The sequence below is a fragment of the Panonychus citri genome, unplaced genomic scaffold, assembly GCF_014898815.1.
Source record: "Panonychus citri isolate SS breed McGregor unplaced genomic scaffold, ASM1489881v1 Contig00095, whole genome shotgun sequence".
Lineage (NCBI taxonomy): Eukaryota > Metazoa > Arthropoda > Arachnida > Trombidiformes > Tetranychidae > Panonychus > Panonychus citri.
In genome coordinates this window covers 431,441-457,811 of record NW_026515500.1, presented here as the reverse complement: position 1 = coordinate 457,811, position 26,371 = coordinate 431,441, and the positions used below count along the sequence as shown (strand labels likewise).

Genomic DNA, 26,371 nt, shown 5'->3' with positions numbered 1-26,371 from the left:
TTTTTGATTAGCTGATAGATTTGAATTCAAAATAGTTGATAGATTACGTTTATCTTCTTTTTTGTCAAGGTCACGAATTTTAAGATTATTAATTAATCTCACTTTTCTGTCATTTGGGATAGATGATTTCAACAGAACATTAGTTGGGTCCTTGAAACGATCCTCCGGAACTAGCAACATACGGGTCACTGTGTTCATTTGGCTATTTTACTGGCTACTAAAGATGCTAAAAGAGATAAGGCTGGTTTGAGTAGTAATGGAAGAAGAGCGCCACCTTTTTGATTCAAAATCCTTTGCATACTAGCTTTGCTTTTATTTCGTGCCAATGATCTCATTTGAGTCTTATACAATTTGAGTTTACTTAGACTTTTAGGTGGAACTTTTATCTTTCCTTTAAGAATGTTTTTTGAGATGTCACCTAAAACCGTATAAACCTGACAAGGACATTTAGCCAGTATTTTCTTTCTTTTTAACTTTTGCTTTGTCTTTGCCAACTGACGTAGAGTAGGTAAAACTTTTATCGCTCTTTTGACTGACATTTTCTTAATTTATCTAGTTTAGTTAATCTTATATAATCATAGTTGATAAGCTATTATTGGTATAGTGAAAATATTTGATAGAAGTCGAACTTCATTTGGTGTTGCAGGTTTTAAGTCAATAAAAAGGTAAGAGTAAGGGAGTGACGTAGCATCTTCATAGATCTTTTGGAACTTGGCTATTTTACGAGGGAACATTTGTCGAGCAACAATTGTTGCTATTGATTGATCACGTGGATTTTTGAATAAGGTTATATATTGTGAGTTAAGTGAGATATTTCTACTCTCACTTCCGCGAATGAAAAAATTTTGTACAATTAAAATTATTGATAAATTTCGGTGATGACTTCCTTTTGTAAACAATTCTGAGATTAGTTTTGAACTGGCTGACTCATGCATTAAATCATCGATGATTATCCATGTTGGTTTTTACCTAATGAGTTTATCGTGTCTTCCGTAAACCGCGAATAAATTCAACATTTTGAAATTCATTGAACTTGTCTTGATATTCACCATAGAAATATACACATCTTTCTGGAATAGGTTTACTAATTATCTTTGAATTGTCAATCAATTGTTTAACAAATTCAGTTTTCCACAACCCGTTGGACCGGCAACTAACATAGTAAAAGGTGACGCAAATAGATTTTATAATGAATCATGTTTATTTGTTATTTTTCATTTCAATTTTTCAAAATTAGACAAGTGTTCCATAACTGTCTGGCCATCCATCTTTACGATCTTTGTCTTCTTTTCTCGGTGAACAATCTTTCTTTTAAAGTCAATTAAATCAGGTTTTTACCTTTTCGACCCACTTGCTCATTCCCATAACGGCATTTAAACTACACTTACCTGGGCCATTATGGAGAACAAGGGTAGAACTGATTTCAATGAATTCCAGTACCACCAAGTCTTTCAAGATTGATTCTAGGAATACCAAAGGCTAAGGATAGACTCTGATTCTTTCGACTTACAGGCTACTAGATATTGATCAGGGTTAACATTAGCCTCGTAAAATGTAATCAGAAGAGTCTTCATAGCGGTGAGGCTTATTCCTCGCTTGGCATCGAACGGCAAACCGTGAAGGTTTCGCATGCAGTGGGAGGCTGATCGTTTTTCATACCAAGATAGGTCTTGGTACTTGATACCATGATCAACGCTGAAAACACTAGTACCCGTCTTGTTATGGATAGCAAACTCACGAGGATAGAACTTATCATTGTAATAGAAACCTTGAGCATCAAAGTAACAACAAATATATTCCATGATGATTTAATGAACTGATGTCAACTAACATTGACTCTCTTTATTTATACTAAACATTTGGTTCATATACAGTAAAGACCGCAAGAGGGCGGGATTCTCAGTATGAGCATCAACCAATCCCTTCAAGAAGTCACCGTTGAGTTTTTTCATAAAGATAACCTTGGGATGTGTTCACGTGGCCATCGTGTTGATGTAATTACTTGCATAGTCTTGCCATATTTGATCAGAATTAGTTATGAGTTGATTAGAGCTTTCTTTCGTTAGTTTTCCGTTGATAATCATTTCTTCTTCTTTCCAAGGTTGATCAATACGACCGGTTTCCTTTATCAATGTTGCTAAGATAAAACGTCTGCAAAAATAATGAGCCTTTAGAGTCCTTGACGAGTAGATTACAGGTGATAACATTTCCATTAAGTAAACAACACCAGGGATTAGAGCATTTACTGTTGGAACAACAACTTTATCTATACAAAGTCTCCGATTTCTTTTAGATAGAGTAATTCCATTGTCATTGTTTTCGATTGTTAGTTCTTCTATTGTTTCCGTGGCTCCAATTTCGTCTATCTTCGAATTACAGAAATCACCAAGTCCACTGAGTTCACGTCTAGTTAGATTAACACCAGCCAATGTAGGTTTGTCTTCGATGAACTCACGTAGATCTACTCTTGCACATCTAATCTCACCATTTCTGAGTTCACCCCATGAAATAGTTAAATTGTACTTGTTGATTTTAATAGGATTTAACGATAACCAGTTTAATGTTGACATGTTGAACGCTTGATTTATAATGAATTTTCACCTCGTTTCACTTCCCTTTTTATACCTACCAGAGTTTTGAACTCATTGAACATCTCTTGCAACCCTTTGTAAGACTTAGCTCCAGTAACGATTAACTTTCCGGTTGAGTAATAAACAACGCATAATTTATCTTTTCTCCAAATATATGCAGGAAAAATTTCAGGTTCATAACTCACTCCAGGTAGATTTTCAATATTGGGTTTACTTCTAAGAAAAGCAGATGCTGTGATGTTAACAATACGAATAAATTTGGCTCCTGGATAAACAGATTGAACATGAACACGAGCTTGTTTTATTGTTTTACATCCTGTGGCAATAATTTTTCCTGATTCAAATGTTAGAAGAGTCTGTAGACCATTTTTTATTACATCTGCATTGAATTTTTTCATTCGATTGTTGAGAGGAATTTTTTGACCATAGTCCCATAATGACACGAGATTAGCTATTTTCATTTTGAACAAAAGAGATGATGAAATAATACCTAAAGATTATGAGAATGGTTAGAGCGAGGAAAAGCAGCAACGTAGACTAGATCACTCATGATTGACCGATTAAATAAATTGTTACAAGTATTTATACATTTTTTAATAACTTTATTCTTATATTAAATCATTTTTGACCAAGAAAGATTCATATTTCTCTGAGAATTCTTTGCTCTTCAGTAGCTTCATCAACTCCAAATCCGCTTTAACATGGCCAAATGTCAATTTATTCGGGAGATTGTCATAATCTATTTGGTCAACAAGAGCTTTTAAACGTTTGAATGTAACGAAAGAGACCACAACAGTCCAATTTGGTCCATCGATTTCATCATATCCTGCTGGTGCACTATGCGCCCATTCAGTTATCTTTACTGTCAAATTTTCATTTTTAACAATATCAATTATTAGATTGGCTTTTAGACCACTTGCACCATAATTAAACACAACTTGATCTGTCCACATTTTGATACTAATAGTTAACTAACAAAGACTAGTGCTTTTTATACCTATTTTTATTGCATCATCTTTTATTACGTCATTCTACTCAGTTCATTAGTCCTAACATCGAATGATGGTTTCAAGGACACTATTGACGTCATCCCAGACAGTTCATTGAACTTTCTAGAATGTTCTAGAACGTTCTCTGATCCCCACCCCCATTTCCGTTTCCGCTTCTGGCTCAGAAGCGGAGGTTTTCATACTACTCATGGTTCTTCATGAGTTTCAGCTTTTCACAAGAAAAACAAAATATTAGATAACCAATTGTTTATATCTAAATTGTTACCATGCTATTCAATTTATTCATGGTTCAATTTTAATTACTTTCATGGGAAAATGTTGATAATGAGTTAACCAAGATTCTTGATTACATCTTATCATGTTATTATCTGATCTTCAATTTCATCATTATCATTATTCAAAATTGAATCAATGTAATTCATAATTCTCAGGGTATGTTATCCTGTTTGTTGTTTATTTGTATCATCATAATTATCTCAACCACTTATTCACTAACAGCTTTTCAAGAATCTAAGTATTCATGAATATTCAGGGTGAATGAATAAATTTCCACCTTATCCCACTTCTAACATTGAAAATTCACGTAAATTGTAATTATTTTGTTCAACAGCCCACAAAGGGTATTCAGAGAGCTACAATTCTCACAACATAAAAATTGTTACTGAAAATTTAATAGAAAAATTCTAATATATATTCCAAAAGTGACCTCATCCCAATAAATCATTACATGTAATTTTCAACACTCGAAACATCAAGTTCTTTCCCTCCAATTTAAACTCTTATGGTAATTCAAGAAACTATTCAGCTCAAGGGAATACAAGGTCTATTAATATAATCTAAAGTTAACATAAATTTCATTTTCTCCATTCAATTTCAGGGAAATTCATGTAAAAATTGACCCAATCCCTTATAACGAGTTTATTGAGGTCAATTGTTAAGGTAATCATCATTTTCGTGTATCTCAATTTACATAATAGTTCATCTCGATTGGTCAGTTTAATATTGAATAAAAAAGAGATTATTATTATTTTCTCACTCCCTGTAAGAATAATTTACTCATTTGGAATATTGAAATTTTCTGTTCAACAATTGAAAATAGCTCATGAATAATCAAGCGAAAAGAAATTGACAAAACTAAAATGAACTGTAAAAGTTATCAGTAATTTCCCAGGAACTGATGGTGACAATGTAACCAATTTATGCATACGAATTCTTAATGAATCAACTAATATATCATGAGATTAAGTGCTGAGTAAAGTTCATCATCCGTGATAAGTGAACTCGATATCATTTAAACCTTTTCTGTCCAGTAGGTTTATTTAGATTCGTTTGGATAAGCAGCAAGAAAAAAGTTCCAGTTAATCTTCATCTGTTTTTCCTCTGATTTACATGGGATTTGATTCATTAATCTTTTAGTAACACATTCACTGAACTTCATTCATCAACCTGTTCATCCTTAAACTCTGATGGAAAATAAGTTAATTACATTAGTAGTTATTATCATAATCTATTATTATTTTATTCTATCAGTTGATTATCAACAAGGACATTTTCTTCAAGAATTGAGAGGAGAAAAAAACAAATGATAAAGTTGTGAGAAAAGTTTGAGAAAATTCTGGTTACAGAGGTTGAATACAAATTCTGCATGGAAATTGAGTGAAAATGAGAGGAAAACAAAAACTTTTCCATTTACATGTCATATTGACCATTGAATTAGTGGAATAATGAATTCAGAATGATGACCAACCCAATGTAATGCTGGTTTAGTTATGCAAATCAGGAAATAATATCATCAACACTTGAATGAATTACAATCAACATCAAGAATATTATTCAAACTATCTTATCATGATCATCAGTGAGTGTTATTTGTTATTTATTGGGTGTGGATCTCCAATGATAAATGATCTCAAATCAGTCTCATCATCATCATGAAACCCCCTGTAAACTTTTCCTACTCCCAATGAATTAACTGGTCTCCCTGATAATATAAATACAAAAAAACAGTTCCACTTGAATTGTAATTTAGACGAACGTTACCAATTCAAATTGGAAGATTTTTGTTAGCAATTAACTTAAATCATTAAACCAAATTGTTGATTGATGCAAAAATCATCCATCATCATGGTAGCATTAATTATCTAATACAAATATTAATCCAGAAAACTTTTTTTCAGCAAATTCTTTGATCATCTTGATTATGCTTAATGTAATCAAATGGTTAATATTTACATCTATTGGCTTATTATTAATCAATGAGATTCTTACAACTGATCATTAATCAATATGAAGAAACTTTTAATTTGATGTTTTCTCTCAACCAACTCATGATAAGAACATGAAAAGTTACATGAAATTTATTGGATGAAAGTTATTAGATTATCTCGTCGATTACAATATGGAATTATCTCTCAAATGAGATTAGATCAACATGATTTTCGAGAGACAATCTTGAAACTTAATAACGAATGATAAATGCGTTGAACTTTCTATTAATACATTCTCGATGAATGAACTTATCGAGGAATCGTGAGTATTTCCTTGGAGTATTTTCTATGCAAATGTCCAATAATCACGATTTTAAAATTCATTCCATTGATTAATCACCGAGTTTAACTTTTAATATTAGAACGATTAATCTTTTTCTACTTGATTGAATCTCGATTATGTGAACATATTATAACATTTTGATAGATTCTTTTTCGGTGATCAGTCATCGATCTTGTCCCAAAATCGAGAAATTTCATTACAGTTTATCGCCATTGGAACCTGATGAATATAATAGTAATGAACTCGACGTTTTCCTTTCTCATTATCGATTCAATTTAATGTAAATGTGAATTGGAACTTTTTTTTGTTATCATTCCAAGAAAAATGCGAATTTAGTTCAATAGGTTTATGGTGATCATCTTTTGAGATTATTCATGCATCATCATCATCTTCAGTTATCAAGAGTTTTCTCTTCATGTGGATTCTATTCAATCTATGAACATCTCTGAAGCTCATACACTCGAGTGATTCATGAGACTCATCATCTTCATGATGACTAATTTTTCTTTCTCTCAAACTTTATCCGATAAAAATGCCCTGTTGACATTAGGAACATGAGAAGTTCGAGAGAGAGAGAGAGAGAAAAGTTCTGAAACGTTCGACAAAAAAATTCCGTCGATAAGTTTCTTGATAAAGTTTCTTAACAATCTTCATCAATTCATTTCCACCCACGTCTCAGAACTTTTATCTCAACAAATTTCCACATGATAAAAACATATTCAATTTCATATAGACACTTAAGCCACAAAGATAAATAGATATTCCAATCAATATCAATATTTGATTAGAAGTCAATTCTTACCACCTAACTGAATCAGAGTAAAACCAGAACTTTTCAAATCCATTGAAAATGTACCACGAAATTTAATTTGAAATTATGCTGATGCATGGAGAAACTTGAAACCATGAGAACAAGAAGAAAAGATTAACTGAGAATTTAGAATTGTAATCAGAATATCCTTTCAGTCATTCTAAGGTTCACATTCACCTGATTAACTTTCAAATCATTTGATTAATAAAACCACTTAAACTAATCATCGTGTTAATTTAATTATTGTCAATTATTTTGAACGTGACATAATTTATATCAATATTTAATCGCCACCGTTACTCATGCAATGGGTATCATGAGTTTCATGACCAGCATCAGCTGATTGAAATGCTTATTAGAATCACAATCTTAATATCATGAACAATATCATTGCGATTTCACAATTGATCTGAATCTTATTGTTGTTGAATTTTCAGTTGGAAATTAAATTGAATTACTCAAGTATTTCTCTGATTAGAAAGTTTTACATGATAAAGTCTTAGTTTTCACCTGAATTCTTTATTTTGAGACGGAAATGTTGCTAAGAAAATGTTAGAATCGGAATTTAAATAGGAATTCAAGTTGTAAATTCATTTGTATTGCAAATGAATTTTTCTTATATCCGTTTACATGTTACATAAAGAATTCAGATTTATCATGAGAATGCTGATAAGTCTCAGAATTCTTGAAATTCAATTGTTACAATTGAAAAAATTATATCACAAAAGGGGACAGGAAGTAAAAGGTGGGAATCACATTCATGATACTCATTTATCCTCATCTTTTCATCTTCTATTATAATGATGAAATTTACCATGAAATTCAAACTGAATCACAGAAACTAACAATTGAATCGTTAAAGGTTTTCAGGTGAATTTAATTAAACTATCATGTCTAGAATTCCGTTTCACAGACCGATGAGTTGAGCATAACCTTTGAACTCAAGTGAACTGTTGCCCAATTCTCAATGTTATTGAGAGAAAATTCAGTTTCAAACTGAACTCTATCATGTAAGAATCGTTTTCCCTTTGTTTATCTCAAAAGTTATTGTTCATTGGAATAAATTTTCCAAGGGATTATCTCTCAATTCTCGCATGACAGAATCCAACTCGAGTACTTTGAAGAGAGCTTTTCTCGTCCCAATAGAATGTAACTCTGAAACTGATGCAATGCTATCGGGATATTGAAAAAAAGAGCAAAGAATAAAATTTATCATTCAAATCATGATGATTGATAAAGTTCTGATCTGAATGAATAGAGATTTAAAAGGATACATTAGTATTATGATAACAATAAAAGATGTATGATTCTGTTCATAAAGAAGATTCAGAATCAGTGACTTACTTTTATCTCGAGGTGAATTGGTGTGAATCAGTGTAGGTGAAAATAGATTACAAATAAAGAAAGGTAAACATGGAAAAAGAATCTGATATTTCACCTGAAAACAATTGTTACCTTTAAGCTCATGGGATTGAAGATGCAACTATTCAGAGTTGGAACTTGGTGATAAGTAGAATTTGATCATTTCAATGTTGATAACATTATATTAGAGTTTCCAGAGTTTGAAATGTTTCAATTGGTAACCGAGGATAAAATATTATAACAAAATTCAATAAATTCTGTAACAATAAAGATACAAATACAACAAGCGATGATTCACTTTTCGATAGAATTGATTTCCGAAGGCGAAAAAAAAAGAAAATTCTGTATTCGATATTAATTCTCTTATGCTGACTAATCGTCAATTTATAAGGTGAAAAGGTCAACCAATCAGTTTAACCAATAATTGTTCAAGAATTGGAAATAAATATTCATCATCTTCATGAGAATCGCTCACCGATAAACCTGAACCAGTTTGAAAGGTTCAATATTTACTTTTCACTCGATCATCATGTAAATGTTTCCTTCCCTGATTCTCAGTTGATCTTGATGAAATTTCATCCTCATGGACATCAAAGTGATAACATCTCTATTGAAATTCAATTGGTTGGTAAACAAGAATATAATTCAAACCTTTATGGCGGAAAAAAAATATCATCATGAAAGATTATTTTTTGTTGTATATTCAAGTTTTCACTTGTTCAAGGTTTTAACTGTTGGTTGATTGTTTGTTAACAGTTGATTAAATTGTCAATTGACTTGTAATTCATTGAGAGTTACATACAAAATGATTACTGTTAGTTAAGCTGTCCAAGTGAAAGTAAACAATTGAAATGATTAAGCTAATTGTTCATTAGACAAGAGATGCAAAAAACTCAGTAATCAAAGTTAAACAGTCAATCAAAATACATTTAATGGTTACAAGAATTAACTAAATGAATCAAGTTTGATTTTATTGTTGAACAATCAAATTTGATGGAAAAAGATTAAATCATGTTATGATTACCATGTTAATCTGTCAGCATAATTCAATTGGAAATTCATATTTTTACCTTTTCTAAGGTTAATCAAAAATTTAATCACAATCAACTTTTACAATTGAAAGTATCATAAAATTGAACATGATGATAATATATAAATAATAAATTACCATGAATATCAGGGAATTACAGATTAGATTAGGAATGAGAATATTTTTTTGTTCTATTGGAAAAATAATAAAGAAAGTTGAACATTTCCACCATCGTATTCATGATATGAACTTTTCCTCAGTCACATGTAATTGAAATGTCAATGAACATTATCATGAATTCATGGGGAAGATTAAAATGTTAAGGTAATAAGATTTGCAAGGTTATAGAATTTTGTTTTTTCATTACATGTTAACATGAGACTGAATATTACAAGATAAATCTGTGATCTGGAAGCAAATAATTCTGGACAGAGGAGAGAGGGAGAGAGAGAGAGAGAAGTTCATGATCATCATGATGATGACAGGTGAAGATAATATTAGATACAAAGTCTGAAGAGTTTTTTCTTCTTTTCTTTGTTTGAAAAGTTTCAATCCAATGGAATTCATTTTCTTGGGTCAGATCAACATTTATTTGTGCGATGACCATGATGATGACTGAATCGATGGCGGAAAAAATATATTGACTTGGAATCGTGAAAGTTTATCATGAAATCCTTATAATCCTGTTGAAGAGATAAATATTGAATCCCCTGAGTTATTTCAAGATATTTGACTTATCATAATATAGACTATTATTTATATCATGTTAATATGAATAAGCAAATTGATTACTTTTGGCTCATCAACATTATCATCATTTTCATGAGTAAATCATTGGGAATATTTGAGAAACTTTTTCCTTTACAAACAATTGAATCCATTGACATTTAATGATAACAATCATTTCAACTTAATTTTCATATGATTAAATTGTCATCTCTCATGAGATTTTCTTGCTCTTCAGTTGATGTACTTTTTTTTCAGGGGGAAGTTCAGAATATGAGCTTTTCAACTGAGCAAACAAAGGATTCAGAGTTAAATTTTTTGTTGAAATTCAACATTTGATCACAATTATAATGATCAACATCAAGAAATAGCCTCCGAATTTCATGAAATTTCAAGGTAAATAATGAGCATGTTAGTATTCAGGGTAAACAAGGAAGGGAATTTTAGATTATTAGATAAATCATGCAATAGAACAGGAAGATTTTGATGAGCATTGGGATAAGAATGAGTGAGAATCATCTTGTTCCTAAGTTAAAGTCGGAATCATTACATGAAAAAGAAACGTATAAGTTATGAATCTTCATGAGCACCGATACCAGAATTATTATGGATGAGAACCAATCTCTGAATTTCCATTATAAAACTAGAACATTAGAGAGAAGGAAAAGATTAGGTTAGAATGGGAAAAAAAAGAGAGAATGTTTTTACTCTCTGTTCAGAATGTACTGAACTTCAGTGAGATCGAATTGATATGTTACTCTATTATCGTAAGAACTTTTCTCTCTTTTCTTAGTCAAGATGCTTTGTCAACAATATTTTTTCCATTGAAACATGAGAAATGAAATTCAGTTGAGATGATAATGAACATCATGTAATAGTCTGTACAATGGAGGAAGATAAAGTTCTAAGAAAAAAATATATAAAAGTTACTTTGAAAATCAGTTACCTTCATGAACATCATGAACTTTTTCATTCTGTTTATTGACTTTCATCATATCATCAAGAGTGAAAAGAAATTTGCACATACGTATGATCATTACTCATAACATGATGATCATCATAATTTCATGTTGTTGAAATAAGTCAAGGAGAAGATAAATTGTAAAGAAACATGATGATAATATGAAATATTATCGATTTTCTTCAATTCATTTCAATTATCATATAGTTAGAATGAAGACAAAACTGTTGACAGAAAATTATCAATTCAAATGATTGAATAAAAAAGAGAAATGTAAAATTATTAATATTTTGTCAATTAATCGAAAGTCAGTGTAATTAGTGATATTTAGGTTAAATTGTTAATGAGATAATTAGTTGGAAAACTGAATGAAATTAATTATTATCAGAGTTTTTCTTACCTCGGAAATTGATTCCATCATGATGAGATTATTGAACATCTTCCGGTTGATTCATTTCCCCAAACTAAATGATAAAGTAAAGAGATACAATTATTTTCAGGGATTCTAATCATGAAATAATTCAATATCCGAGTTAATCACTTGGTTTCAAGATTAATGATAACATGAAACTTATAATCATAATTTAAATGACAAGTTAATTACTAACCTTTAACTTGATGTGAGTGTTTTTTTTGTAAATTGTTGAGGAAAGATGAAGTTAATTCTGTACAATTTATGTTGTCATTTTGATATAATGATACAAGCTAATTAATAAAACATGTAATTAGTAAATTAAACATGAATATTATCGTTAATTGAATGGAATCTTCAAGTTATTTTTGGAATTAGAACAATTCATATTAAATGATAATCGAATTGCTATTTAAATGAATTGAGTGTTGATTTAACGTAATGTAATTTGTTAAATTTGTTTCTTATCCTAATTGGGAGACATTTTCAGACTTGTTTCTAATTCAATTAGATTTGTAATTAACTAACAGGATTAGTTGTTACAATTTAAATCTACTCTAATGAAGATTATCATCAATTGTAACATAATATATAAGCTTAATTTTCACCATTCTCGTTGTTGACTCTTTTTAAGGTTTTGATTGTTGTTGATTATCTTGATGATGATTATGATCAGGATTATTTATGGTTGATTTAATTGGCTGGTAGTATTATTGTCACATTATAGCTTGAAATCAGTTATTGAAATTGAATTAGTAACAGAAGACACTGGATTTATGTTTTGTACCAACAAATTAATGGATAAAATGATTAAATTAAATGTTTTATTTACATTTAATTGGAATGGATGAGAAGTTGATTAGCTTTTTAGAATCAATCTACAAGATAAAGAGAATAGTATTACCATTAGTTAATAAGATTGTAACAAAATTAACACATTGGAAACAATAAGTAATATAAATAAATTGACATTCTCTTAGGCCTAACATTGTCTATAGAAAAATGGAGAATTGAAAATTTACCAATTGATACAAATTGTTACCATTTAGTTGATTGTTAAATTTACTTACGAAAATTGAATCGTTCATTAGATGATAATTTGATTACACAGAGAAATTTTAAAGAAACAATGGAATCACAATTAATTATTGAAACAAGAAGATTGGAGGAAAGAGCAGACAAACAATAATAACAAAAGAAAAGAAAATGGAAAATCACAATTTCAATTGTTCTTTTTTCACTTTTTTTTCTAAATGTTTACTTTTCTTTAGAATCATTTTTTCTAATTTTCTATTAATCAAAATTAATTTTAACTCGATTACAATGTTTAACTATTTTGATGGAAGGAGAATTGAAGTTAATTGTTATTAATAAATTACTTTGTTGTTGTTACTTGAAGAGGAAACAAAGAAAACAATTAGTGAGGGAAAATGTTGATCACATGGTCAACCGATCAGCTGAGTTAATGTTGTGAGAAAATTGAATTAATCATGTTAATTGTTTAATCTAATTTTGGTTTTTTTCTTCTTCTTACAGGTTAGTAATATGTTCATATTAAGCTTGGCAATTGCTGATCTTATTGTTGGTTTAATTGTGATGCCAATTTCATCTGCTTACGTTTTAACCGGTGATTGGATATTTGGTTTAATTGTTTGCCAATTTTGGTTAATCATTGATTATACTGCTTCAACTGCCTCAATATTTAACCTGCTTATCCTTAGTCTTGACCGTTACTGGTCAATTAAAAGTCCACTTAAATATTTATGCAAACGAACCAAGAAACGGGCTCTTGGTATGATCGTCGTTGTTTGGTTACTTGCCGCTTGTTGGATTATACCGATAATCGGTTGGCACCATTGGTACAATTTTGGTAATCGTAAGCACGTTGGGACAGTTTGTGAGACTGAATTTTCCGATGATAAAATTTTCAAGGTAACCACATCGGTGGTTAATTTTTTAATTCCAATGTCCCTTATGGTGATACTTTATTATAAGATTTACAAGGAAATCAAGAGACGAGGTAAATTTGATATCGGCGGATCATCAAGTAGCCATGGCGGTGGTGGTGGTGGTGGTCATCATCTTACTGGTATTAAAGGTAGTGTTTCAAGTGCAAGTAGACTGGGCGAGGGATTATCGATGTCCAGAGATGATGGACAATCATCTTCTTTAACACCACAATCAATTCATCATTTTGGTAATCGATGTAAAAGTTATCGGAAAACTTGGTCAAGTAAACGAACCAAATGGTCAACAAGTACTACTAATAATGACCCTCGAATTATATCCGTTTGTTGTCCTTCGGTTAACGTTGGTTTATCCTCATCATCGGTTGATTGTTCACCTTCATTGGTACCAAGTGGACTTTTAAAACTTTCCAATCAAAATATTGACCGATGTTCATCAAGTGATACATTTACTCAGGAAATTGTTTCCGAGGCCAATTGTGATCTAGAAATACCAATTGAAATTAAACAAGATGGATTAACAGATTATGATAATATTCACCGTTATAAACAATTGATTGTACTTAAAGCAGGTAATCGGGCTTACTCATTAGAGGATTATAAAGATGTTGATGTTCAAGTTGAATACATTGAACCTTCAAACAATTGTATCAACAATCAATCAACTGTTAACTCAACCAACACCACAAATACAATCACCGCCAACAACAATAACAGTAATATTATCACAAATATGAATAATATAACAATTTGTAGTAAAAATGATTCTCATGATAATAGTAAATATTATCATTCTAATAATGAACAATCAACTTCTTCCTCTAAAATGATGATGGGCCGATTAAAGAGTAAAGCAGCTAAATTGTGCCATCGATCTCGAGGGAAATCAACATCATCTCCATCAACTAATGTATCATTATCATCACCTAATGATGTCCATTTGTCCAGTTCAATATCTTGTGATGAAACTGATTGTTCACCGTCCAATGGATTAGGTTATAAAGAAAATAGTAATAATAATAACAATTTAACCACAAATAGAAAGATTAAAAAAGGATTGACCAATAGTGTTAATGGTAAAAGTAATTGTCCAAAATCAAAATGGACATCGAATTGTCGTTCAAAGTTTCAATCATCCTTTTCGAGTGGAGATAAATTTATCTCCCCAAGTGATTACAATAATAATAATAATAATCCAACAGTTAATCATAAGAATGGGTCGAGTTTCAATCATCATCATCATCATCATGTAATTAATCAACAATCAACTGGTGATTCTCATCATGTTCATGTTCATGGTTCTTTTTCACAATTATCTCCATCATCGTTTCAAAGTCATCGAAATGTAATGAGACGAGTTGAATCTTCTCGACTTCGACAAGAGAAAAAAGCAGCTCGACAATTAGGTGTTATTCTTGGTGCTTTCATGATCTGCTGGTTACCTTATATAATTGTCTTCATTGTGACAGCTTATTGTTCATGTATCAATCATTTCATTCACACTATGGCCATTTGGTTAGGTTACTTTAATTCAACAATTAACCCTTTTCTTTATGCTCTTTGTAATGACAACTTTAAATCAGCCTTTAGGAAAATGTTGGCCCGAGGCGCTTCGAGTAAGGATCAGTTCAATGTTAATCAACAACATGGAGCAAGTTTTAAATATTCACAGAAATAATCAACCAATCAATCAATCAACATGTTAATTACTAACATTTTTTGTTTTCCATTCTCAACTCAATCAACTAATCCTTTAAGTGTTGATTTGATAACTATAACTATTACATTACTATTATTAGACTTTCTCAATGAAATGATCGTAATGATCAATTTGTTTGTTTACAATTTAATTATTAACTTAACCTTAATTTTTAATTTTTCTTCCACCATTTTAATTGTTTTTCTCAAATTAGTTTTAATTTCTTTTGTAATATTAATAATTCATCTAATTCTGTCATGTAATGTTTTTCATTTCTCTTTCCTTATTTATAATCAAATCAATCAACTGTGTAAAGAATTAATTATTATTATTATTTTCTATGAACCAAATAAAATGGAATCAATACTTTGATTTAGACTAATTAATTTGTACAATTAAAATCAAATTTCTCATGTGACCAGTGAATCTTTTCCTCTGAATTGAAGCCTTTATTTTTCTGTTAATATTGAAAATGATTCGATAATTTATCAAGAATAAATTGTTTTACATTGAAAGTTTTCTGGAAACTAAATTTAATTGATTATAACAATCGAAGAGAAGAAAATTAAATTAATTTTTCTCTTCGAACCAAATCAAATTTACCGCGCAAAGTGAACACATGTTAGTTTGTTTTCTTATCTTGAAAATGAAAATTGATCCAAGAACAAAAGTAATTAATTGTTAATCAATTTTTCCTCTTTAATTGTTGACCAATTTTTCTAAATATTCATCTTATTGGATTAATTTCTAAATTATAGTTTTGTGATCATTGTGTTTAAGAGTTTTAATCGATATTTGTATTGGTAAAGATGTTGAATTGTCTTCGAAATTCAATCAAAGTCAATGTTGGACCTTATCAAGTGATTAGTAGGACATTGATAACTACTGAGAATTTGGTTGAATCATCTTCAAATGGGAAACAATTACCGGTGAAAAATGATACAATTAACTCGCCATCTTCTTCTGATTCATTGAGTGTAAGTTCAATGTCGGTTGAAAGGTTACCTCATTATGACATTGTCATTAACGGAGGTGGAATTGTTGGTCTATCGTTTCTCCTTCATCTTCAATCATCCAAATTTCTTGCCGATCGATCAGTTTTACTTTTAGAAAGTCAACCCAATAGGTCACCTCTAAATCTTGGTGAATTGGTTAATCAAGAGAGAATATTAACTAATCGTGTCTCATCCCTAACTCTTGCCAGTAAACGATATCTCACTCAATTAGGTGTTTGGAATCTATTGGAACCTTTTGTCAAACCAACTCGATCAATGCATGTTTGGTCTAATCGATATTCTCGAGGAATCACATTTACACCTCAAAGGATCTCATTTATGGATAATTTAATCAAAGATTCTCAGTTAACTAATGAAGACTATGTTTGCTATGTAGTTGAAAATGATATCATACTTTCTGCTTTGAGAAATAGAATTCAATCAGATTCAATTAGATTTGATTCTAAATTGGTTGGAATTGAAGCTCTACCAGGAGATACAACAGTTGAGTTAACTCTTTCCGATGAATCAAGGATAACCACTAGTCTCTTAATTGGATGTGATGGTTACAACTCTTTTGTCCGTCAATCAGCTGAAATTAACTATTTCAATTTGGATCTCAATCAATCAGCTATTGTTGGAACCGTTCAAATATCTAAAGAAAGTGATCTGGATGAAAATGATGTCGCTTATCAGCGATTTGTCCCTCATAACAAGTTCATCTTAGCTTTATTACCATTAACTAATAATTTCGCTTCGTTTGTGTTGAGTGTTCCCAGGAATCAGGTCAATGGATTAATGGAAATGTCAGATGAAGCTTTTGTCAATACACTAAATGAGGCTCTTTTCTTGGAGAAATCCTTACAAGCCAATCAATCGATACTTTCATTTCTCACTCAAACCACTGATTCGATTATTGAAAAGATTTTACCTTTAGATAGTTCATCAACTATTCCAAGAATTAATCCCCCTCAGGTCATGTCATTGGAGCCCAATTCACGAGCATCGTTTCCCCTTAAATTTGGTACAACTCTCCCATCGATGGTGGGACAGATTAAGGGTGGAGATAGACAGAAGTGTATTCTTATTGGTAAATTATTAACCCATTTAAATGACAATCTATTTTAATTGGATTAGTTGTTAATCTATTTTAAATTATTTTCTCCTTATTCTCTCAGGTGATTCTGCTCATCGGGTTCATCCACTTGCTGGTCAAGGATTGAATTTGGGTCTTGGTGATGCTGAGATTCTTGGACAATATTTACACGATAGTTTATCCATTGGTGAAGATATTTTCTCAAACAATCAACACAGTTGTGAACAATTAAATCAAGTTCTGTACAATGTTGAACGGCAACGACAGTTGAAATTAATACCCATGATGACCGCTATCCAAACAATGCAAGACCTTTTCACTTACCTGCCATCAAATGTATTCACAGCATTTAATAAGTTGAATTTAATCAAAAATGAATTAGTCCGATTCGCAAATTCAAGGTGAAAATGTCACCAAGTAAAATGGATTAGCCGATGAAATTATGTATAAACAATCAACAGACACAATCATGTTAACTTTAAAGTGATTAATATTTTTTTTCTCAATCTTTAATCTTGTAAAAATTTTCCCTCTTAATTGTTGCAATCAAATTAGAAATTTTCTGACTTTGACTAATCTGTTTAGTCGTTAATCTCTTTTGGTCAAGGAAGAAAAGAAAAGTACTTAAAGTTTTGACTTTGCTCTTTAGAAGTTCATTTGACCATTCGAGGTCCGTCCTGATCTTTGATTTGTTTTTTCTAGTGATTGTTAAAATTTCCTCTCAACATGAAGCCAACAATTAGTCAATTGTTTCATCAATACTTTGAACTTACAATCGCCGTTCTTTTGGCCTGTTTGTTTGGCACTATTGGAGTTGCAAGTGAATGTGACGATCTAAAGATCCGTCGTAATTTCTTGTCTCTTTCGAAATCAGAATGGTCTGAATATATTCGGGTTTTTCGTCAAATGTATTCTAAAGGGATTTTCGATCAATTAGCCGCGATTCATGCCGACAATTTCGTTACGATTCACGATTACCCCAATTCTTGGTTTGGCATCGATATTTTCTCTGGGACTTTGAGAAACAAATGCGAACAATTAATCCAGAATTAACTCTACCATATTGGGTAAGTAATTAGAAGGAAAAATGTAAAAGAAAAATAGATTGAAAGTTGATTAGTTTTCTTTGAATTCTAATGAGTTTTATTTTCGATTTTAATCAGGATGGTGCTGCCGATTTCATTGCTCCTCATCGTTCTGAAGTTTTCCTAGCCGAAGCTTTCGGTGGTAATGGTGATCCCGCCGCTGGTTATTGTCTCACCAACGGCTTCCTTTCTGCCATCAAAATCAATTATCCTCAACGTGCCTGTTTGAAACGTGACTTTCAGGGGAACGGTGGTGACACTATTCAATCTTGGCATTCACCCGCTTTCATCACTTCACTCATTCAAACTTCATCAACATTTGATGATTTCAGAGCAAATATTGAGCATACACTTCACAATTCCATCCACTACGGTGTCGGTGGTAATTATGGTGACTTTAGTAAACATTATTCACCTGTAGAGTAAGTTAATCATTTCCCTAGTTACTGATTGTCGATCAGAATAATTAATTATTCAACTTTCGTCCTTTTATTGTTTACAGTGCTTTGTTTTTCGTTCATCATGCTAATATTGATCGGATTTATGCTAAATGGCAACTGTCGCATCCTCATCATTTGGATGCCATCGATGGCAATCAATTGACCAGAAGTGGTTATATCGAAACAATTTCACCCAATTTTCGTCTTGACCATTACAATATTCGTGTTGGTGATATACTCAGAACGATAGAGGAACCCTTATGTTACACTTACGATGATATAGCCGATCAAAAGTCCGACCTTTCCAATAAAGTGGAAAGCCGTTTACGTAAATTACCGCGACAATTGTTGAAAAAATATTTCCCCAAATTTTCAGCCACAAATGAAGATGAAGATGACGAGTTAAATGTTGATCACGATTTCCCCAATACCAGGTCACTTTCAATGAATCTTAATCGTCCTTTACCAATCCCATTGGATTTACCAATCGAATGGTTTGAAAAGATGGGTTTCAATGTGACCCGTGGCCTCGAAGTTCAACGCAAAGTGCGAACTTTTGTCCAAGATATGAATCACCGAAAATTTCTAGTTGAACGTAGAAACCTTAAATTACTACGATCTAATTAACCATCACAATCAACAATCAACTCCAAAAATTAAATTGAACAAACTCACTTTCAACGTGTCAATTTCCTTAAAGTATTATAAACAAAAACGCAAACCTAATAAACAAAACTATCAATCACATATTCGATATCTAATTAGACTTAATCATTAAACTAATTTTCTAATTTCTGATTAAACAAAATTTTCTATTACGTCTTAACCAGTTTTCTAATTCAAATTTGGTTACAACTCTTTCATTTTAATATATATTCCCAATCTAAGGATAGTTAATGTTTATGATTAATTTTCACTAAATTATTTTCCCTTTTCCAACAAATCTATTAATAATTAGCTTTAACTCTCATTAAAATAAACTAATCGCGATTAAATTGACCTCCATCTTATCCAGCAGCTGATTTAAATTGGATTAACGATTTAATCATAATCTTTTTTATTTCTTGTGTCAAGTCAACATTTTTGGTTTGTTTGTTTATCCTTTTAATTGTTTTCTTAACAAGGTAATTGTTTTACTCTTAATTATTACCTTCCTGATTGTTGAAAATTTACTTGTGATCAGATTAAATTGTCGACCTGAACTCGTGGTCTCACCTCGTTGATTGATCTTCACATCAAGGTTACTATTTTAATGGACTCATGATGTTGATTCCGATTCTTAGTCTTTGTTTGTAAACAGAGTTTTCTAATTTAAGTTTTCTTTTTTTTGTCAATTTTTCTTTTCTAATTTAGTTTAATTGATATTTGGTAAAGTTAATTAGTCCAATTGGTTGAATAAGATGAGCGAAAACATGGAACTTACCGATGGACAAAGAAGAACCTTAGAAGATGATGTGAACAAAGAAAAGGACAGATACCTACGAATGGATCTTCAATCGAAGAGGAAAATTTATTCTTGCGGAAGTAAATTCGTTGAACTATCGAGCATCACATCGTGGACATTGTATGCACTCGCAAATCACATCTCTAAACCATCAAATGAACTATATAAATACAACGAAAATATCAACAACAAGTAATATCAGTCGATCTGTTTACCTTTTTGTATCTCATGTTATTCAATGTTTTTCATGTTAATCCAGAGTTTCCTTGTTCATTGGCGATATAACAACTCTTGAAATTGACTGTATAGTTAATGCGGCCAACAAAAAACTTGCCGGTGGCGGTGGTGTTGATGGTGCCATTCATAAAGCCGCTGGTATCGATTCTTTAAAACGTGAATGTAAACTACTAAATGGTTGTCCCACCGGAGAAGCAAAAATCACCGGTGGTTACAGATTACCAGCTAAATGTAAGCTCATTTCATGTTGAAAAAACATCATGAGATCCATGATTAGTTATAATTAATCTTATTCCTGATTAGATATCATTCACACTGTTGGACCAATTGGTGAGAAACCTGATCTATTGCGAAGCTGTTACACTAATTGTTGTGAACTAATGAAGAGTAACAATTTAAAAAGTATCGCATTCCCTTGTATCTCAACTGGAGTTTATCAATATCCTAATAAGAAAGCAGCTGAAGTCGCATTAGGAGCTGTTCGTGAATGGCTGGATAAGGAGGTCGATTATGTCCAATCGATAGACCGAATCATTTTCTGTCTCTTCATGGAAGCGGACATCGAAGCCTACCGAAAGCTGATGCCTCACTTTTTCCCCACAAAAGTGGCCACCGCAGTCCCGTCATCTGCCCCCGCCGAGTAGCAACAATTTCCCACAAAACTGGTGATCAATTGACTCCATTGTTATTGATCAACTGATCATTTCCTTTTCTCTAATTGTTATTATCCAAAAATTTTGATCTGATTCTCATCTTTATAACCCAATTAGTTAATCATTTCCATCAACAATTTGCAACAAATAAACTTCAAATGGGAGATAATTTTTGTTTTCATTTTAAATCATCCATGTGATTTAATTTTAATTAAAAACAAAAACAAAACAGTTAATTGTTATCAGTATGAGTTAATTTTTACTGATACGATTATTGTTCAATCAAATTTTTTGTTTCAAATTGAATTTAAATTCAAGTAACATGATTATGATGATTATGTTTCCAATGTGAAATCACAATTAACAAAAACAACATCGTCATCTTAAGGCAAGTTAAGTTTTCTTTTTACAATTAGTAACATTGATAAACGATATTTGCTTAATAACCTGATCATAAATAAGTGCTAATGATTCAATTAGATTGTCATCACAATGCAACAACTTTCTTTGTTTATATAATTGCAATTAAAATCCATAAGTAGTGAATTGTTAGGATGTTAATCTATTGTTTGAATCAACACTTATTGGTTATGTGTCACTGTCAATTTGCAGAGATGACGAGTAATTTGTTAATCTAATTGTGATTATCACTATGATGAGATATCTATTTATATCAATTATAATAAATTATCATTTTCCTAATAAAATAAACAAATAAAATTTTGTGGATTTTTGATTGGATGTTACGTTGATTTCGTTTTGTTGTTGATGTTGTTGTTTCTTTTGATTTCCTATTTGATTAGTTGCAAAAAAGAAACAGATTTGTATATGATTGATGTCCGATTTTATGATGAGAACTCATATAAACAGTTCATTTGCTATGGTCAGTAATTTTGATCTTCATGATGATGATTTATCTGGAAGGATGATGATGATGATGATGATCAGGAAGAGTTTGTTACAATCACGATAATTTGTTTTTGTCTTTGGTTCATTCGGCTTTGAGTAGTTTTGTTGATTCCAGAAGTGACAGAGTTAAAACATTCATTTTTTTTGTCATGATGATTGACAATCAAGTAAAGATTGATTGGTAATAATAATAATAATAATAATATAGACAAATAATGTTCTCAGATCTGTAAAATAAAACCGTCAGTAGAGATTTGAAAGAGAGGGAGAAAGTAAGAGAGATAGAGATTGATTACAATTCGCCTGAGTCGTTGAGTGAGAAGGAAAGGGAGAGGGAGTGATATTAATGTAAAAAGAGGTAGAGAGAATATTGAGAAAGAATAAGAAAAAGATAGAGAGAGAAAAATGTTTCAACCGGATCAGTGAATTGAATAACATTGAACAGTTATCAAATTCATTTTAAATTGTTGACATATTATGTTGAACATGTTGATAAATGACTGTATGAGTTAAGTATTTCCTCTATTCGCTCCTTTAATAAACTCAACTCAGCTGTTTTCTCTTCCAATGAATTAACGAGTCTTTTGATTTCCTTGCGTAATTCTAGTTGCTTTGATTGCACTTGATTAAAATCACTAAAGAATAGAAAGAGAGAGAGAAACGAAAATATCAATAATTAAATGTGAATAACAACAAAATATAAAAAAGTATAAAAAGTTAAACAAAGTTGAATAAAATGTTCGGTTGATCAATTGCCAATAAAAAAACTTGACAATCAGTTAATTGAAAATAACAGTTAACAGAAAGTGTAACATTGTATCATTTATACAGGTAAATACTGATTCAACTTGTTAAATTGGAAATGTGATCATGATATTAGATTCAGCTGATTCTTTAGGCTGTTCTGATTGTTGTTAATGTATCAAGTTAATGGACAATCATGAAAGATTGTCAAGTTTGATTTCTCTTCAGTAATTGGGGTAAATTGTTCCTCTTTTTTTTGTAAGATTTCATGATTGAACAAACTACTTACTTGGTTTCTGTGTTTTGTTGTAATGATAACAGTTCACTGTGAACTTGTTCCACTCTATATAAGAAGATCAAAGCAGAAAGGAAAAGCATAATCAGGAGAGTTGTTGTCATCACAAGTAAACGAGTTGTATCCGTTATTTGATTCCTGTCAAGATAAGAAAGAGAAATAAATAATCCAAAAAGAGAAAATTAAATTAATCCGATTTTGTTGATAAGCTGGAATCATCAAAAAGTCAATGATCAATAAGGAAGAGAGATTGGCATTTGATGATTACCATAGGATTCGTTGATAAGGTCTAATTGTAGTGGTCAACCAATTTTTTGCTTTAATTATCCAATTTGATCCATAATGAGTTAACGTAATTGATTGACGTTTTTTCAGTGATAATCTAAAATTGGTTGATGTTGTCGAGTCATTAATTAAAGTTTTACATGTATCCTGGTAGACAACTGGATCTCTATTGGCATCAGAATCTGATCCAGAGGAATCTGTTACATTTGGTCGTTGGTGGTGAGTAGTTGAAAGTATTTTCTGGATCGAAGTGATTTCCGAAGTGACTAATTTAATTGTTTCAGGATCAAGTGTCTCAATACATGGATTGGATACTATTAGACCTGAGCTTGATTGAGTATTAATTTTTTTACTAACACCACTATTACTACTGGAGTTATTGTTATTGATATTTTTAGTTGGATTTAATGGTTCTGATGTCAAAGAAACTGCTGATTCTGTTTCTTCAGTGTTTTCATCATCTTCTTCTTCTTCATCATCGTCGTCATCGTCTTCATCGTCTTCTTCTTCCACTTCCTCGGGCTTTTCGATTAATATATCATTTTCATTACGTTTAATTATCTTATCCAATTGAATAACTGGAGAAAAGTATGGCAATGAGACGACTTGAATCAATGTTGACTTCCATACTTCTTGCATCAATCGGAAAGTTGATTCTCGAGATAATAGAGATCCAAAAACATACTAAACGAATAAGAATAAAATATCGCAATTAGAGAGAGATAGTTGGTTAATTGGTTGGATTAATTTACCTTAGTTTGATCAGTACATATACCAACTGCATTTGGAAATATTTTGGCAGTTTTTTCCTTGGTCACTGAGATCACATCACAAATTGGAATCAATAGCTGAAAATTGGAAAGAATCATTTCTATTAGTGACAGTTAATGAAAAATAAAAGTGTATCAATATTCATTATTGTTAAATAATTAAGTTAATTCTCTAGAATGAGTAAAATTGACTCCTAACAGTATTTTCACAAATGGATCAAAATAGAAGGAGAGAAAGAAAGTTAATCAAAAAGTTAAATGTTCAAAATTAACTGTTAATTACTGAGAAAGTAATAAACTTGAACTTGAAAGAAAATATTCTAGCAATATTAAAATTCATCTTAAATTACAAGACAAGTTAATCGAGAGATGAATTTAAGTATAATCAAACTCGAGTGGGCGATTAGAACGGTTACTTTTCTATGAGAATTTACGTGGGAAGGTAAAAAACAAAGAGAACTGTAAAAAATACTATTCGAATTAAAACATTTTACTAAGCATGAAATACTCGATGAATTAGAAAAAGTCAAGTTATAAGGATTTTCTATTCTACAATATTCAAACTTGGGTATATATAGATTTTTCTTTCGAAGTGAATAATCTAGTAGACTCTCTCTCTCTTTCTCGAACAAGTTGTACATTGAATTTAAAAGAAGATGGATAAGTGGGTAAAGAAAAAATGGTGGAAATCATTAAGATAATAAATGTAACTTACCTGAGTTTTATAACCAAGAATATTAGAGTAGAATGCGAAATAATTTTCACTAATATAAAGATAACCTTGCAGAAGAATATCAGCTACCAGAGCACAAGAATACCAATCAATGAGTTTTTCATGAGGATCGATAGCAGGAAACCGGCGGTGGAAACGACGCTGATGAGAACTACTGTACTGTCGAAGTGTTGGATTACTGTTATTTACACCGACGACTACATTACCCACACGGGAACCACTAATTGTATTTGAAGTGGTGGTAATGTTAATTGTTGATGGAGATGATGATGAAGAAACAGATGAACTGGGAGAAAGAGATGAGGTCAATGCCTGGCCAGCAAGAATTAACAATTCACCAACATCATCACCAGTAGAAATTGACATTATTCCCTTTTCCAAATTGATAATTGATCCAAATTGTTAACCAATTAAACTCCAAAAAAAGGAAGATCAATATTAACAGGGAATTGAAATAAATTACCATAGAATTGTTATCATTTTATTTATTGTTACAATAAAATTAAAGAAAACACAAACATCACAATCGCTTCCAAGAGGATTAATTGGTAACTAGAAATTTTGATTTTCTTTTTTCACCAAAACGAAGGGAAAGCAAAGGGAGGGAGAGAAAAAAGAAAAGCGCGTTTTTCAAACCCAAAAAGAAAATCAAAATCGAAGAAAAAAATGTTCCAACAATTGGAAACTTAGAGAATTCACTTACCCAACTTTTAGAAACTTGTGATATTTTTCTCAATTACAATTATTCTTGATTATTGGAATCGTTTTATGGACAATTAGTGAAAGAAAACAAGGAAAAAGTAACATAGAAATGTTTAATTCTGAACAACAATTAACAAGAAAAACTCGTTCCCAAAGAAAGTGAGCTGAACTTGAAGAACGAGATATCAATTGGAATCTTTTTGTATTGGTTTCACTTTGAGTTTTCAATCAAAATTCAACGAATGTTGTGAATTGATTATCAAATATTCACCTAATTATCTATGGTTAAATTTGTATAGAAAATTAATTACTCCACCCTCATGAGTTGCCCGGTTAGCTCAGTCGGTAGAGCGTTAGGCTTTTAACCTAACGGTCCAGGGTTCGAGCCCCTGACCGGGCGAACAACTTTCTTTTTGTTCTCACCGAACAGAAAAACTTTTCTGTTAATTGTTTTTCTATCATTCGAATTAAATTTTTATCGTTTTCCTTTTGATTCCGAAAAATAAACGACCCAAAAAGTGAATAAACTCAATTGAGCTCCACCTATTGTCCAAAATTCTAAATCCATTTACTCAAATTCTGGTAACAATTAACGAGATTCCAAAGTTAATCTTTAATTGTTCCCACCGAACTTACCTTTATTTTCTTGATCAATCAATTAACTAACTATTATTCCATTGATTTTCCATTGAAAACCAAATGACAACTAATCAAATTGAGATCCTCAACTGAAGAGCTGATTAGATTAACAATTTAATTACATAATTTAAATATTGTTCAAGTTTACTTGATGATCAATGAAATAACCGTTTTGATTATTGATCATTAATTAAGTGAACCTAACTAATCAATTGGATGGTTCTA

At 31.0% G+C, this 26,371-nt stretch overlaps 5 protein-coding genes, 1 long non-coding RNA gene and 1 other non-coding gene across 13 annotated transcripts in view; 5 read left to right on the top strand and 2 right to left on the bottom strand.

Moving 5' to 3' along the window:
- LOC128388006 (putative uncharacterized protein DDB_G0277255) overlaps positions 1-15,476 on the top strand; it is a 57,754-nt gene extending 42,278 nt beyond the window's left edge. Inside the window, exons 1-2 of one of the 3 annotated variants that reach the window (XM_053347338.1) lie at positions 12,795-12,920; positions 12,990-15,472. In XM_053347338.1, coding sequence (XP_053203313.1) covers positions 12,999-15,098 — 2,100 coding nt within the window. In that variant the 5' untranslated portion in view covers positions 12,795-12,920; positions 12,990-12,998 and the 3' untranslated portion in view covers positions 15,099-15,472. Of the gene's footprint in view, positions 1-12,794; positions 12,924-12,989 lie in introns of those variants that run through there. The other 2 variants (XM_053347337.1, XM_053347336.1) reach the window with 2 other exon arrangements.
- On the bottom strand, positions 9,380-12,661 carry LOC128388018 (uncharacterized). Of its 4 annotated transcripts, none has more exons than XR_008325206.1 (6): positions 12,524-12,661; positions 12,062-12,331; positions 11,650-11,746; positions 11,442-11,505; positions 11,027-11,265; positions 9,380-10,723 (listed from the first exon to the last, which is right to left on the bottom strand). It is a non-coding gene; the product is annotated as an uncharacterized LOC128388018 (long non-coding RNA). The 4 variants fall into 4 exon arrangements; XR_008325207.1 differs by lacking the exon at positions 11,027-11,265 and having other exon boundaries at positions 9,383-10,037; positions 10,147-10,723; XR_008325204.1 differs by lacking the exon at positions 11,027-11,265 and having other exon boundaries at positions 9,384-10,723.
- A 300-nt stretch (positions 15,477-15,776) lies between the features above and the next one.
- Positions 15,777-17,723, top strand: LOC128388010 (ubiquinone biosynthesis monooxygenase COQ6, mitochondrial-like). The gene is made up of 2 exons (XM_053347344.1): positions 15,777-17,204; positions 17,293-17,723. Exons 1-2 carry the CDS (start codon positions 15,929-15,931, stop codon positions 17,613-17,615), a joined length of 1,599 nt encoding a protein of 532 aa, XP_053203319.1. The 5' UTR covers positions 15,777-15,928; the 3' UTR covers positions 17,616-17,723.
- A 204-nt stretch (positions 17,724-17,927) lies between these two features.
- LOC128388013 (tyrosinase-like) lies at positions 17,928-19,484 on the top strand. Its single transcript, XM_053347347.1, is given in 4 exon segments — positions 17,928-18,183; positions 18,186-18,277; positions 18,374-18,717; positions 18,798-19,484. Coding segments are annotated over 4 exon segments (1,248 nt in total). The 5' UTR covers positions 17,928-17,936; the 3' UTR covers positions 19,363-19,484.
- A 136-nt stretch (positions 19,485-19,620) lies between these two features.
- On the top strand, positions 19,621-21,257 carry LOC128388016 (macro domain-containing protein CT2219-like). Of its 2 annotated transcripts, none has more exons than XM_053347350.1 (4): positions 19,621-19,859; positions 20,089-20,371; positions 20,439-20,647; positions 20,720-21,257. In XM_053347350.1, the coding sequence occupies exons 2-4, from the start codon at positions 20,136-20,138 to the stop codon at positions 21,058-21,060; spliced, it is 786 nt and encodes a 261-aa protein (XP_053203325.1). In that variant the 5' UTR covers positions 19,621-19,859; positions 20,089-20,135; the 3' UTR covers positions 21,061-21,257. The 2 variants fall into 2 exon arrangements, with proteins under 2 accessions (XP_053203325.1, XP_053203328.1); XM_053347353.1 differs by having other exon boundaries at positions 19,621-19,975.
- Positions 21,258-21,713: 456 nt separating this feature from the next.
- On the bottom strand, positions 21,714-25,367 carry LOC128388011 (uncharacterized). Its single transcript, XM_053347345.1, has 5 exons — positions 24,788-25,367; positions 24,055-24,150; positions 23,286-23,986; positions 23,012-23,155; positions 21,714-22,613 (listed from the first exon to the last, which is right to left on the bottom strand). The coding sequence occupies exons 1-5, from the start codon at positions 25,169-25,171 to the stop codon at positions 22,454-22,456; spliced, it is 1,485 nt and encodes a 494-aa protein (XP_053203320.1). The 5' UTR covers positions 25,172-25,367; the 3' UTR covers positions 21,714-22,453.
- A 467-nt stretch (positions 25,368-25,834) lies between these two features.
- Positions 25,835-25,907, top strand: Trnak-uuu (transfer RNA lysine (anticodon UUU)). The gene has a single exon. It is a non-coding gene; the product is annotated as a tRNA-Lys (tRNA).
- Positions 25,908-26,371: the final 464 nt, after the last annotated feature.